The sequence below is a fragment of the Gossypium arboreum genome, chromosome 6, assembly GCF_025698485.1.
Source record: "Gossypium arboreum isolate Shixiya-1 chromosome 6, ASM2569848v2, whole genome shotgun sequence".
NCBI lineage: Eukaryota > Viridiplantae > Streptophyta > Magnoliopsida > Malvales > Malvaceae > Gossypium > Gossypium arboreum.
This window is the reverse complement of record NC_069075.1, coordinates 121,893,130-121,905,308: the sequence shown is the minus strand read 5'-3', so window position 1 is coordinate 121,905,308 and position 12,179 is coordinate 121,893,130. Positions and strand designations below refer to the sequence as shown.

The 12,179-nt window shown below is 35.0% G+C and overlaps 2 protein-coding genes across 3 annotated transcripts; one reads left to right on the top strand and one right to left on the bottom strand.

Annotated features, from left to right (window-relative positions):
* Positions 1–2,008: 2,008 nt before the first annotated feature.
* LOC108472999 (protein LURP-one-related 6) lies at positions 2,009–4,243 on the top strand. Of its 2 annotated transcripts, XM_017774570.2 has the most exons (4): positions 2,010–2,351; positions 3,609–3,854; positions 3,925–3,984; positions 4,062–4,243. In XM_017774570.2, the coding sequence occupies exons 1-4, from the start codon at positions 2,118–2,120 to the stop codon at positions 4,083–4,085; spliced, it is 564 nt and encodes a 187-aa protein (XP_017630059.1). In that variant the 5' UTR covers positions 2,010–2,117; the 3' UTR covers positions 4,086–4,243. The 2 variants fall into 2 exon arrangements, with proteins under 2 accessions (XP_017630058.1, XP_017630059.1); XM_017774569.2 differs by having other exon boundaries at positions 2,009–2,351; positions 3,925–4,243.
* A 376-nt stretch (positions 4,244–4,619) lies between these two features.
* LOC108471089 (copper transporter 5) lies at positions 4,620–5,295 on the bottom strand. The gene has a single exon (XM_017772671.2). It carries the CDS (start codon positions 5,293–5,295, stop codon positions 4,873–4,875), a length of 423 nt encoding a protein of 140 aa, XP_017628160.1. The 3' UTR covers positions 4,620–4,872.
* Between the last annotated feature and the right edge of the window lie 6,884 nt (positions 5,296–12,179).

Genomic DNA, 12,179 nt, shown 5'->3' with positions numbered 1-12,179 from the left:
TAAAGAGAGTGAGAAAGTCCTTTGCATGATGAGGAAAGCTTTTATAAAAATAAAATCTATTAAAATTTTAATTACAGTGTCCTGATATATAACCATTGTTTAATAAAATATGAGACAATTTTAGTAAAAAAATCTCATCAATTTCTCTTAATTTCAAAATTGAATAAATTAGTCTATTTCAAAAAATTGGAGTAATATAATCCCTGTCAAATTTGAAAGTAACTAATGACAATTAATAATGGGTTAATGTATTCCGTCAATTTTACATAATTTTGATTGGTATAGTAACAAATTTAGCCTTTGATGTTTACAGATTTTGTCATTTTTGCCTTAATTCCAAAAATTTCAACACATTCACCCTCAACATTTACACAAATATTGCGAGATAAATTTGTTAAATTAGGACTAAATTGACAGAATGTGTAAACTTTGAGGGTTAAATTTATTATTATACCAATCAAAATCATGTACAATTGATGGAAAACATTAACGTTACGATTAATTGTCCTTAGTTACACACTTTTGAAATTAATGGGAATTAAATTAATTTAATTTTTCAGAGAGAACAATTTACTCAATTTTAAAATTAAGAGGGAGTGGAGAGATCTTTTTACGGACATTTTTATCCGTTAGTATAGATAGATTATTGTTGAATCGATAAGCCCAAAGTATTCGGCCTGCTTCTTGTTTGGGCTATTGCCCATAGGCTGCCTCTGATCTGATCATATTCAGCGGCAGCTGGACACTGTTTTGGTCTGTGTGCTCTTTTTACTGCTAAACCATCAAAGGACTCTTAAGGGTTCAATGAACTCAAAAGGTCGTCAATTTGACCATTCAAAACCATGTTTTTAAAACAAATTTATAACTAGCCTTAATGTTGGCAGATTACATAAAAATCAGAATTTATGCTCCAAATGCTCATTTTGTTTTCCAAACCCTTTAGTTTGAAGGTATCAAATTCTAATCTTTGTGCCAAATCACGTTGAATATTAGTCAGCTCCATAGCTTAGAAGCCAAGTTATAACAAACATCATCACTAAAATTCTAACCGGAGTCAGTAGCAACAAGTCAATCTTTTCTCGGTCTAATTGTGCTTCCACTCCCTATACTCTTTAAACTTTTCAAATCTAGTCTCTATGCTTTAGGTTCATTAAAAAAATTAAATTCCTTCTATTAAAATTAAATATATTTTATCTATTGGACTTTAATTTTTAAATTAGATACTTGAATATTAAAATGTCACATATTTGAATTTAACTTAAGTTATTAAAATTTCTTTTAACTTTTAGACCAAACCAGTAGATGGAGTACATTCAAAAGCCAAAGATCTAAATATAATAAGGCTCCAAAGTGAAATTTCTAAAAGTTAAAAGAAAATTAACACTTTTGGGTTGAAAAGTTAACTATTTGGCTTGAAGAAAACCAATGCTAAACGCACCCTAAAAGCATATGGATGAAAGTTTGTAAAGATCAAAAAAAGTACAGGGACTTGGGGGCATAATTAACCCTTTATCTGAACTGTATCAAAGTAACAAGAAATTGGTGGCTTTGAAGCGATTGACAAAACCATTTATTGCCACGTATGCGGATTAGCATCTTTTACAGACCATTTTTTATAGTCTAATATTTATTCTCATGCATATGCAATATTATAGTGAGCCAAACGTTATTCTAAACCAACTTCAAAAAGGAGACCTTTAAATTAGTTGACAGAAATAATGCTCCCATAAAGCTCCTCTTCATCAATAATTGAAGACTTTGTTAAAAGATTTTAGCATTCAAGAGATTCCCTTTCTGGCCAACCACCTGCCAAATTTTTCAAAAACCCTTTTTGAAATTCTTCACTCTTGACTCAAATTACATGCAAAACGATTCCTTCATGTAGAAAAAAGAACAATATAAATATATATAACAAAACGTGCTCCACAATGTTTGCCAATACGTATTCTTACATCTATATATATATTATACGTATAGCAATAGTCAAACAACTTTGCCTAATCTTTCAAAATAGAGAAAAAAAAAAACCATTTTTACATGTATATAAGCACGGATTGTCTCAGACTCGAGTAACATCAACTTAGCCTAATCCTTGAGAGATAGAAAGAGAGAAATCCATGGCCGGGAAAGCCAATACAATGCCGGTTATCAGTAAGCTGTATTGTTCTTCATCTCAGGTGGTGCTTGCAGTTAGGAGGAGGCCGCATGTGGTGAACGGAGGCGGGTTCGTGGTGATGGATTGTAGCCAGATGGTTGTTTTCAGGGTCGACGGTTGTGGGGTTCTGGGTACTAAAGGGGAGCTGGTCTTGAGAGATGGAAATGGGGATGCTTTGCTTCTCATACGTCGAAAGGTAAAAATTGTATATTTTTTGTTAACTTTAAAACATGGATTTGAAGTTCCTTTGTATACCATCAAATTATGATAAATTCTTCAAGGCATGATCTATAGTGTGTGTGCATGCATATGAATGAATCAGTTTAAATGAATAAGCCTTGAATTTCCTCGAGTGTTTTGTATGAAAACAACTTGCATTTGCATGTTAGATGGAAAGATAAAAAGGAACATGATATGCAAAAGGATAAAGCAGGATAACATGGAATAGAAAACTGGTCATCATGATTATAACTGTGCCCTAAAGTAGTCTCCAATAGGGATGGCAAATTGGTTCAAGTAACTTTGTACAATAGAGAAGCTGGTGGGATGAGATTTATCCATGTATTAAAACTATTAAGTACCGCTAGGGGAGAAATCAGAAAACTTTTTAATGGTTGAAATTAAATTATAATTTTGATAATAAAAATGTAATTTCACTATTTTAATAGTTTATGTTTTTATATTTTAAGAAATTAAATTAAATTTTTATACTTTTAGAAGGACAAAGTATAATTTTAATTTTACTAATTTAAAATTTTAAAATTTTAGGTGTATAGTACATGCCAGCCCTCTATTTACACGGTGTGCATTGCGATTATATTAACAAACTAAAATCATATTTTGTCTCTCATTAAGTCCCCAGGTGATGATTCTTTCTAGGCTAATTGTGCCCGAAGTCCCTGTATCTTCTTTCTTTTTGATACATTATAACTTGCGGGAAGGAATTTTATGAGCAGGGTTGAAAGTGGCAACATAGAGCTTGATTTAGGTTGTTGGCTAATCCCTCTACTTTTAGTTTGAAGAATTGGTTCCCTTTACTTGTGTAATTTAAAAATCAAAGTCCAATTGATAACATTGTTAATTTTCGTTAAATTTGAATATGTAACATTATAATATTAAAAAAAAGTTTAATTTAAAAATTAAAATCCAATTGATTTGAAAAGAAGTCAATTAACAGTGTTATCAATAGAAATTTGATTTTTAACTTAAAACAAATAGAGAGATTGAATTCCTAGAATTAAAAACAGGGGAATAAGCTTGAAAAGTATAGAGACTGGGGACAGAATTGAACTTTTATTTTCAAATTTTTTAGCACTATGATGCATAGTGATTTTTTATAACCGAGTAGACATGGGATATATACCCACAAGCATAGGCAGGCAGGCAGATAAGCACAAACTGTATTGCTATGGGCTAAATTAGAGCCTAATGGTTGTTGATTCCTATATTCCAGGGAGGGATGGTTGAGGCACTAAGCATACATAAAAAATGGAAAGGCTACAGTTTCGACTACGAAGGATCACAAAAGTTGGTTTTCACTTTAAAGGAGCCGGCCCGTTCATGCCTAGCCAATAACAATGCCATCAGAATCTCCACTGAACCAAAAAGCAGCAGCAAGCAGTGTGAGTATGAAATCAATGGTTATTTCCCTGACAGAAAATGCAGCATCATTGATTCCACAGGCAACGTTGTCGCTCAGGTAGTATACTTCATTTAATATAACATGGTATCAAGTTTAGTTTTGTTCTAAATCATAAGTTTACGTACAGGTTGGAGTAAAGAAGGAAGTAGAGGAGTTGATGGCAAGTAAAGATGTTTATCAAGTAGTGGTAAGACCTGGGATTGATCAAGCTTTTGTTTTTGGAGTCATTGCTGTTCTTGATTACATTTACGGTGAATCTACCAGGTGCTAATTGAGGAATTTCTGTAAACCCCCAAACTAGAAGTTAATTTTGTTTGTTTGGGTTCCATTTGGATGACTAGATTTGGAATGAATTAAGCTGCAAATTCCTCTTTATTTTAGGATCTGTAATCCTTAGCATGTATATAAAACAATAACTTTAGAATAATATTAAAGATTTGTGGCTATCTTTTCTGTTTGTTTTTCTCCGCTTTTATTAGTATAGCCTAGGAATGCACCAACAATAAATTTAATGAAGAATCCTATGCTATTCGTTTATTCCCCAACAAACTTGACAAAGAAGTAATAAAAAATGAAGAACTAGATGAATGTTGATGATGTAGGGTTGGATGGTAAATGGCTTCATCTTTGAACGGAAACAATTCTGTCTCTCTTTACATTCCAAATTTAATCAAAAAAAAAAAATTGGGATTCCATCAAATTTTGAAAATGTAAAGGAGTGAAAGCTAAACTTTCTGATGGAAAAAGAAGCTTTCTTTTAGAACATAAGACAGATGTTTATGAAATTCTCACAGAAAGCAAATAGCAAATGAATACCCTTGATTCCTTCCATCAATCAAACGCAAACTTCCTTTTTTTTCTCAAACAAGAAAACCCAAAGAAGAATATCTCCTCAACAAAATCAATGGAGTTCATGAACAAGGTAATCAGATCGGCGAAATTTACAAGGATAATTGATTTATAACAAGGCAAAACACAATTACTATACGATTCAAGAACAGGGAACACTGGTAGAGAACACAAATTACAGAAAAATACTATGCTAGCTTTTTGGGACAAAAAAGCGGGGGCAGCGTTAAGCGCAGGCGCAAACGTTCTCCACCACCACGGTCTCGTCATCGGCGGACCTGAAAACCAAGTACCCAACAGCCAGTCCCAAAACAATAGCCAAGAAAATGCCTCCGTTGAAAGTCATGATGGCCAACATCAGGAGATACCCTATAGCCGAATTGATCCCGAAGAGCAAGGCCGTCGCGAATTTAGCGGAGCGGCGGTATTTGGGGAGGAGAGGAACGGAAGCGCCGGCAGAGGAAGGCGGGGACGGGTTGGAGGAAGCAAGAGATCTGAAACGGAGGCGTCGATCTTCCATGTACTGGTAAAAGGAAGAGAAGAGAAAACAAGCGAGCAAAGTGAGGAGGTAACTCAGCCATGAATCAGTCTTCCAGAAATCGATGAGCAGAGTCACGTCCTTTCCCCAGTACAAGGTCATGTGCATCATCTTCTTCGATTGAATGAACCCTCAAACACACAGACAAAAAGGAAAAATGGAAAGCAGTTTTTTTAATTGTCGGGTTAAGACAGAAAATCTTAAAAAAGAATTTGACAGATTGCTTTGGTTTTATCAGGAAATCCCAATTTTGGGAACCAATCCAGTTCTGGGATTTGGAGTATGGACTTACGATTATGCCCTTAATAGGATGTGCTTGGCCTTGGGGAAATGGAATAACTGTTGAAAAGAATGGAGCTGCAAGTGGCCCTGAGACCGATTCAATTCTCATCTAACAAATGCAAGAGACAATTGATTGAAATTTATAATTAGATTAAAATTGGAATCCAACATCTAAAGATATGCATAGCATTTGGAATAAAGAGAGTGCAACTTACGTAACTCTTTAAAACCAATGCCACGCTATACAAGTACACGAGGCGAAGCAAAAGTTATCCCTACTGACTGAACTTTGTTGTTAGGTTTAGCATTAAAAGTCAATGAAGATACTTTCCCAGCCATAAATTTGTCAACCTAAACCTATAGGTAAAACACCATCGGATGTGCTCACCCCAACAATGAAAAATGTCAAGTTGTGATCCCTAGTGTCTTGATTGGGCACAGATCCTTGGGTTTTTTTCAGGACAACACAATGAGAGGCCAAAATCTAGAAATCCCATTGTACAAAACAAATTACTATCTCTAGGAATTATGTACAAAGAAGGTTAGTTATATCACACACCAAACACTAATGAGATACCCAAACTAGCAAGGGTATTGAATTAGATCCTCCCCAACATCCTAACATTGTACTTTTCACACAAGTGAAGCATTTAACATCAAATCACCCAATGAGTTGCCCTATGCAAACATTGTCCTAACCAGGATTGATGGGTTAATCCCAAATATCACACCTAATGCCACCAACAAAGAAACAAGTTTATTTGCAACAAAAAAAAACTAGACCATTTCGTAAAAGTTTTATCAAAAAACCCAAGGAAGCTAAAGTCAAAGAAGTGGTTGGTCACATGCAGTATGTATTGATGCAGGAACTCCTAACATACCTAACATACCTCCAAATGTAACATCAATGAAGTATAAAAGTTTGTTACTCCAATGAATTGCATCATCTTGAATCTTCCATAAAAAGCTAGAAAAATTAGTGTAAATGTAGCACTAGCTACAACATGCCCATTTGACATTTTTTCCTATTCTAGGAATTGTCATTTGTCAATGTGATGGTCGTGAAACTAACTAAAAATTCGACTAAGGCAAGCGCACCTATCGAACAGTAATATAGTTATGATGAGACCGGGAATATCGTATCCACGAGGACTAAAAGTACTAGTAATTACTATCTTTTTATTATCTAACCTAAGAATTAAATAATGCTTTTAAACTAAAACTAATTATCTAATTAACTAAGATTACGACAGAGATTAAAGTTAGAAAATACTTTTTAGAAGACCGATGAAGAAGACAATACCCAAGGAAAAATCCACCTAGACTTCACTTATTACTTCTGAATTAGACGATTTATTCACTTGACTTAATTCGTAGAAATCCCTAGTTTATTTTATTATCTCTCTCGAGACTAAAAACAACTGACTCTAGGTTGATTAATCGAAATCTCTTTCTAATTAAAACCTCTATTGTCACATTAACTCGATCTATGGATTCCCTTATTAGATTTGACTCTAATTCGGTAGATTTATGTCATCCTATCTCTAGGATTGCATGCAGCTCCACTCAATTATGAATGATCTACTCCTAAACAAAGACTTTTGCTCCACTGAATAAGGACATCAAAAACCTGAATTAATATCCTGGAATATTAAAGTAAGAATTAGACTCACAATTAAGAATAAAAATAAGTATTTATCATATAATTCAAATAGTAATAAGATCCGTCCTAGGTTTCATCTCCCTTAGGTATTTAGGGAGTTTAGTTCATAATAATGGAAAACATCTTAAGATTGGAAAAATAACAAAACATAAAAAACCCAAAGAACTTCTAAGGAAATTGAATGGAGATCTTCAGTCTTGAAGTAGATCTTGCTTCTGAGCTGATTCCGATGGCTATCCTTGAGTATTTTCTGCCTTCTACTTTACGTGCCCCCTTTTTAATCCTCTTCTAGGGTGTTTATATAGACTTTAGAATGCTTCAAAACCCTCAAAATTAGTCTTTTTCGAGTAGAATTAGAGTTGGACTCGACAGGGACACGGCCATGTGCCACGCTCGTGTGAAGGTCCTCAGGCCGTGTGCAATTCTGACTTGGTTTTTAGTCAAAACAGCCATGACACACGGGCGTGTGGCCTGCCCGTGTGATGTGAAAATGCCTAGGCCGTGTGAAACACTGAATTAGGTCCAATTTGTCTGTTTTTGTCCCGTTTCATGCTCTTTTTGCTATCCTAAGATCTTCTGAATATAAAACATGAAATTAAAGGATTAGGAGCATCAAATTCACTAAATCTTATGCTAAATCATCCAAAAATATACCAAGCATGGGATAAAAATATGTATATATTATGGTTTATCAAATATCCCCACACTTAAGCATTTGCTTGTCCTCAAGCAAAATCCTTAACTCTCAATTAAAATAAATTCTTTTCAACTTATAATTCTCATCAATATTGTATCGAAGTAAACCACAAGTAATTATATATTAATAATTCGATTAAAAGAACATCAAATCACTCGAAGTGTTTAAAGTTCAATACTTAAGAACTCAATAGTAAAAAATGAAAAGCTATTACCATAAGCTTGTATGAAAATCAAATCTCCACCACTACAAATGAGATGATACACGAATCAAAAGGTCTTTAACAGGGTTGTAATGGGGCTTGGGTTAAAGGTGTCGATAAAGGCTGAAAAGGGGGTTAGAATCGAGATTAGTTTAATAAATTACCAGACTTAGAAAAATAAAGCTAATTACTGAATTACAACCAAGTGCGAAAACCATTCGAAACTAAGGAAGTGAGCTTTTTCTCACTATAATAACGTTAACTTATCCAAGCTCTTTATAATATGAAAATAAATATACTTTTTTTAATAAGAACAAGTATGGAAAGTATATAATAAGGAATAATTCAGCAACTAAAATGAACGAAAATAGTTAAGTAACTAATCAAATCAACTCTTGATAAAAAGCGAGTCAATAAAAAGGAAAATTCTTAACGGATCAAAAAAGGTTAAGTTGCGGGTTAGCATTAAGGGGAAGATCAAGAAACAATGATTAAGGCTCAAAGGGATTCACTAGGGGTCAATTATGTGGGTAGGCTTTTTATGGGGTAAATGGGTTAAAACCTAAGTGTTTTTATCATCTTAGTATATCAAATCAAAGGTGTGGTCTTGACATGTATAATAAATGCAAGTTCTAGAATAGCAAATCAATGTTGACACACTCATAAAAAAATCAGTGAGCAAGAAAGATATATGCTCTAAAAGGCTCAAAATCTCATAAAAATTATGGGTATTTGATGTCAATCTTGTATACTCAAAACTTCAAGATAATACCTCAATTCAGGGAAACAAACTAGCAATTTTAATTCTTAAAAGTCAACTTATCATGCTTGATTCTCTAATGCCTTTAAAGTTTGAACAATCAATGCACAATTCCCTATGATTAAATTCAAAACATATTAATAAAAATTATAAATCAATCAGGATTCACTTTAATAATAGTATGAGGACATTATTTGAGAACGAGATAAAAATTCAGGGATTTTCTAATAAACATATAAATAACCTCCCCACACTTAAGATGTACATTGTCCTCAATGTACAAAGATAGATAATAATAATATGAGCATAATATCAAAAGAGAGGGAGAGAAGCGAAACTGCCATGAATTTTTTGATGAAATCCTTGTTATATTGAAAGCTAGAGTTGTAGATAAGGCTAATGAAAGGCATGATTCTAAGATACGAATAAGAAAATAAACACAATTGTGGAAGAGAATTAAGGGATTACTTGATAATAACCATAAAGATAAACATAATTCGAAATATAAAACATATGTCTTAAGAAAATAAATAAATAAAATAAAAATAAAAATAAATGAAATAAATGGACTCAAAAGTCCTTATCAAAAGATGGATCCTGAGGTTGTGGTGGTGGAGGTGAGATGTGGAAATGCTAGTAAATCTGTTGCAGAGTCGCCTCGATGTTGTCGAACCTCGCAAAACACTATTGCTCGAAATGAGTGAGTCACTCAGATATATCAGTCAAAGTGGCAGCAAGAGGTTAATGACTCGGTAGTAGTGGTGGTGGTTGTGGGTCCACGTGAGGGGGAGGGACTTGCGGCGGCGGCTAGTTGGGAAAATTTAGAGAAGAAGACAAAAAATAAAATTTCAGGTTTTTTTGGGGGTAAATGGGACACGGTAGTGTGAAGCCTGTGTTGGGCCACAGAGCCGTGTCATACACCAGTGTGGCTCAGGCTTAGCCCGTGTTTATCGTGAAAATTAAATGCTCATTCATCACACGGCCTGTGACATGCCAGTGTTGTCCTGCCGCGTGGTTCACACGGCCGTGTGCTATGTCCTTCGCTTCTCCCACGCCCGTGTGGCATCCCCACACACCCATGTGTCAGAACACACGGCCCTGCGGTTCACCCGTGTATCTCTCTGACCTGTTTAAAATTTGAAAATTTAGCTCCAGTTTTCAAACGGCCTAGAACACGCCCATATGTCCAGGCCGTGTGGTCCACATGACTATGAGAGCTCGAGTTTATGGTCATGTGTATGTCAATACTTGGGAATTTTTAGCCCTGTTTCCACACGGCCAAGGACACGCCCGTGTGTCCAAGCCGTGTGGGTCACTATACCTTTAAAAAAACACAAAAAATAGATAAAATAAACGGGTTAGTGGTGTTAGTGTTCAGATTGCCTCTCGAGAAGTGCTTATTTAAAGTCTAAGCTCGACTTACCTCATATTTGTACGGTCATGGTGGTTCGAGGAGTTGAAACTCCTCATTCCTACTATTAATCTTATCAAAATAAGGTTTTAGACGAGTACTATTTACCTTAAAAGTGCCGAATTTGGAATGAGTTACCTCGACTGTACCGTATAGGATAACGTTAAGTACCGAAAAAGGGATTGCTCCATTAGGATTAGCAGTGGCAATATGAGGGTCTGCTTCATCTAACAATACTTTCTCTCTAACCTTAAGTTGATTCGATTCACCTTTGAGTTCATCATGACACTACTTTGGTTCATTATGTATCCCCGGTTTCTCTTTAACTGTTGTTCGCCATTCATCTAGTTCCTCGATTTGTAATGTTTGTTCATTATGGATGATCCCATTGTTGGTAATAGATCGTGGCTCGTTTATGCTTTTCCGAAGTGTTCCCTGTAAAGAAGGTTTAACCACATGATTAGTCTCATTAACATGTTTTATAGAATCATCTTCATGACTTGCTGTCTTGACCAAATCACGAGCTTGGAGCGTGATCGTATCTTCTCCTACATAGAGTGTGAGTTCACCTGTACCAATATCAATGATAGTTCTAACAGTTGCTAAAAAGGGGCGTCCTAAAATTAAAGGGACATAACTATCCTCTTCCATGTCTAGAACAACAAAGTCAACTGGGAATATAAATTTATCAATTTTTACGAGCACATTTTCAACAACAACCCTAGGAAATCTAATGGTTTTATCTGCTAATCGAATGCTCATCTTAGTTTGTTTGGGTTACCAAGACCTATTTATGTAAACATTTTATAGGGCATAAAATTAATGCTTGCCGCTAAATTAGCGAAAGCATTGTTAACATTCAAACTATAATTAAGTAAGGAATCGTAAAACTCCCTGGATCTTTCAACTTGTTGGGTAGTTTATTCTGTAAAATGGCTGAGCAAACTATATTTAATTCCACATGTGACACATCATCCAACTTTCGTTTATTAGCCAAGAGCTCCTTTAAAACTGTGTTTGGCATCTGCGAAAGAGCCTCTATAAACGATAAGTTAATATGTAATTTTTTTAATAATTTAAGGAATTTACCAAATTTTTCATCCGTGTGGTCTTTCCTTGTTGCATTGGGGTATGGCACACGAGGTTTATACTCTTTGCTTACATCAGCCTTACTCTTATCTACCAAATTGTCTTACCTCGATTTCTATTCATCTTCAACTAACCCTTCATCATTGTGCACAATAATGGCATGAAGTTGCTCCATTGGGTTAGTTTTAGTGTTACTTGATAGGCCACCTTGTGGTCGTTCAGAGATCAACTTAGCAAGCTGTCCTATTTGAGTTTCGAGTGCTTGAATCGATGCTTGCTGATTTTTAAGCATTGTTTCAGTATTCTGAAAACAAGTTTCTGACACCGAGATGAATTTTGTAAGCATATTTCAAGGTTCGTTTCTTCTCTTGTTGGTAAGGTGGTTGTTGAAAACCTGGAGGATGTTGTGGCCTTTGATTTCCTTGACCACCCCATGAGAAATTGGGATGGTTCCTCTAACCTGCATTATAAGTGTTACTATACGGGTTATTTTGAGGTCTAGAATTATTACCCATATAGTGGACTTATTCCTCCTCGGTGCTAGGGTTTAAGGATGGATAATCTGTGTTGTGCATTCCTACCCCATTTGAATCACACCTCATCACTGGATTTACCTGAGTAGAACCATACAAACCATCATTCTTTTTATTTAAAAGTTCTACCTGGTTAGATAGTATAGTGACTACGTCAAGGTTGAAAACACCAGCTGCTTTTGTCGGCTTTCATCTCATGACATGCCACTGATAATTATTCAGTTACATCTCTTCTATGAAATCATAAGCCTATTCAGTTGTCTTATTATTGATAGTTCCACCAACAGCTGTGTCAATCATTTGTCTAGTCGAGGGATTCAAACCGTTGTGGAAAGTTTGAACTTGTAGCCAAAGAGGC

Coding starts and splice junctions, on each gene's coding strand:
- LOC108472999 (XM_017774569.2), top strand. CDS start 2,118: ATGGCCGGGAAAGCCAATACAATGCCGGTTATCAGTAAGCTGTATTGT. Junction 2,352..3,608: donor TGCTTCTCATACGTCGAAAG/GTAAAAATTGTA, acceptor CCTATATTCCAG/GGAGGGATGGTTGAGGCACT. Junction 3,855..3,924: donor CAGGCAACGTTGTCGCTCAG/GTAGTATACTTC, acceptor GTTTACGTACAG/GTTGGAGTAAAGAAGGAAGT.
- LOC108471089 (XM_017772671.2), bottom strand. CDS start 5,295: ATGATGCACATGACCTTGTACTGGGGAAAGGACGTGACTCTGCTCATC.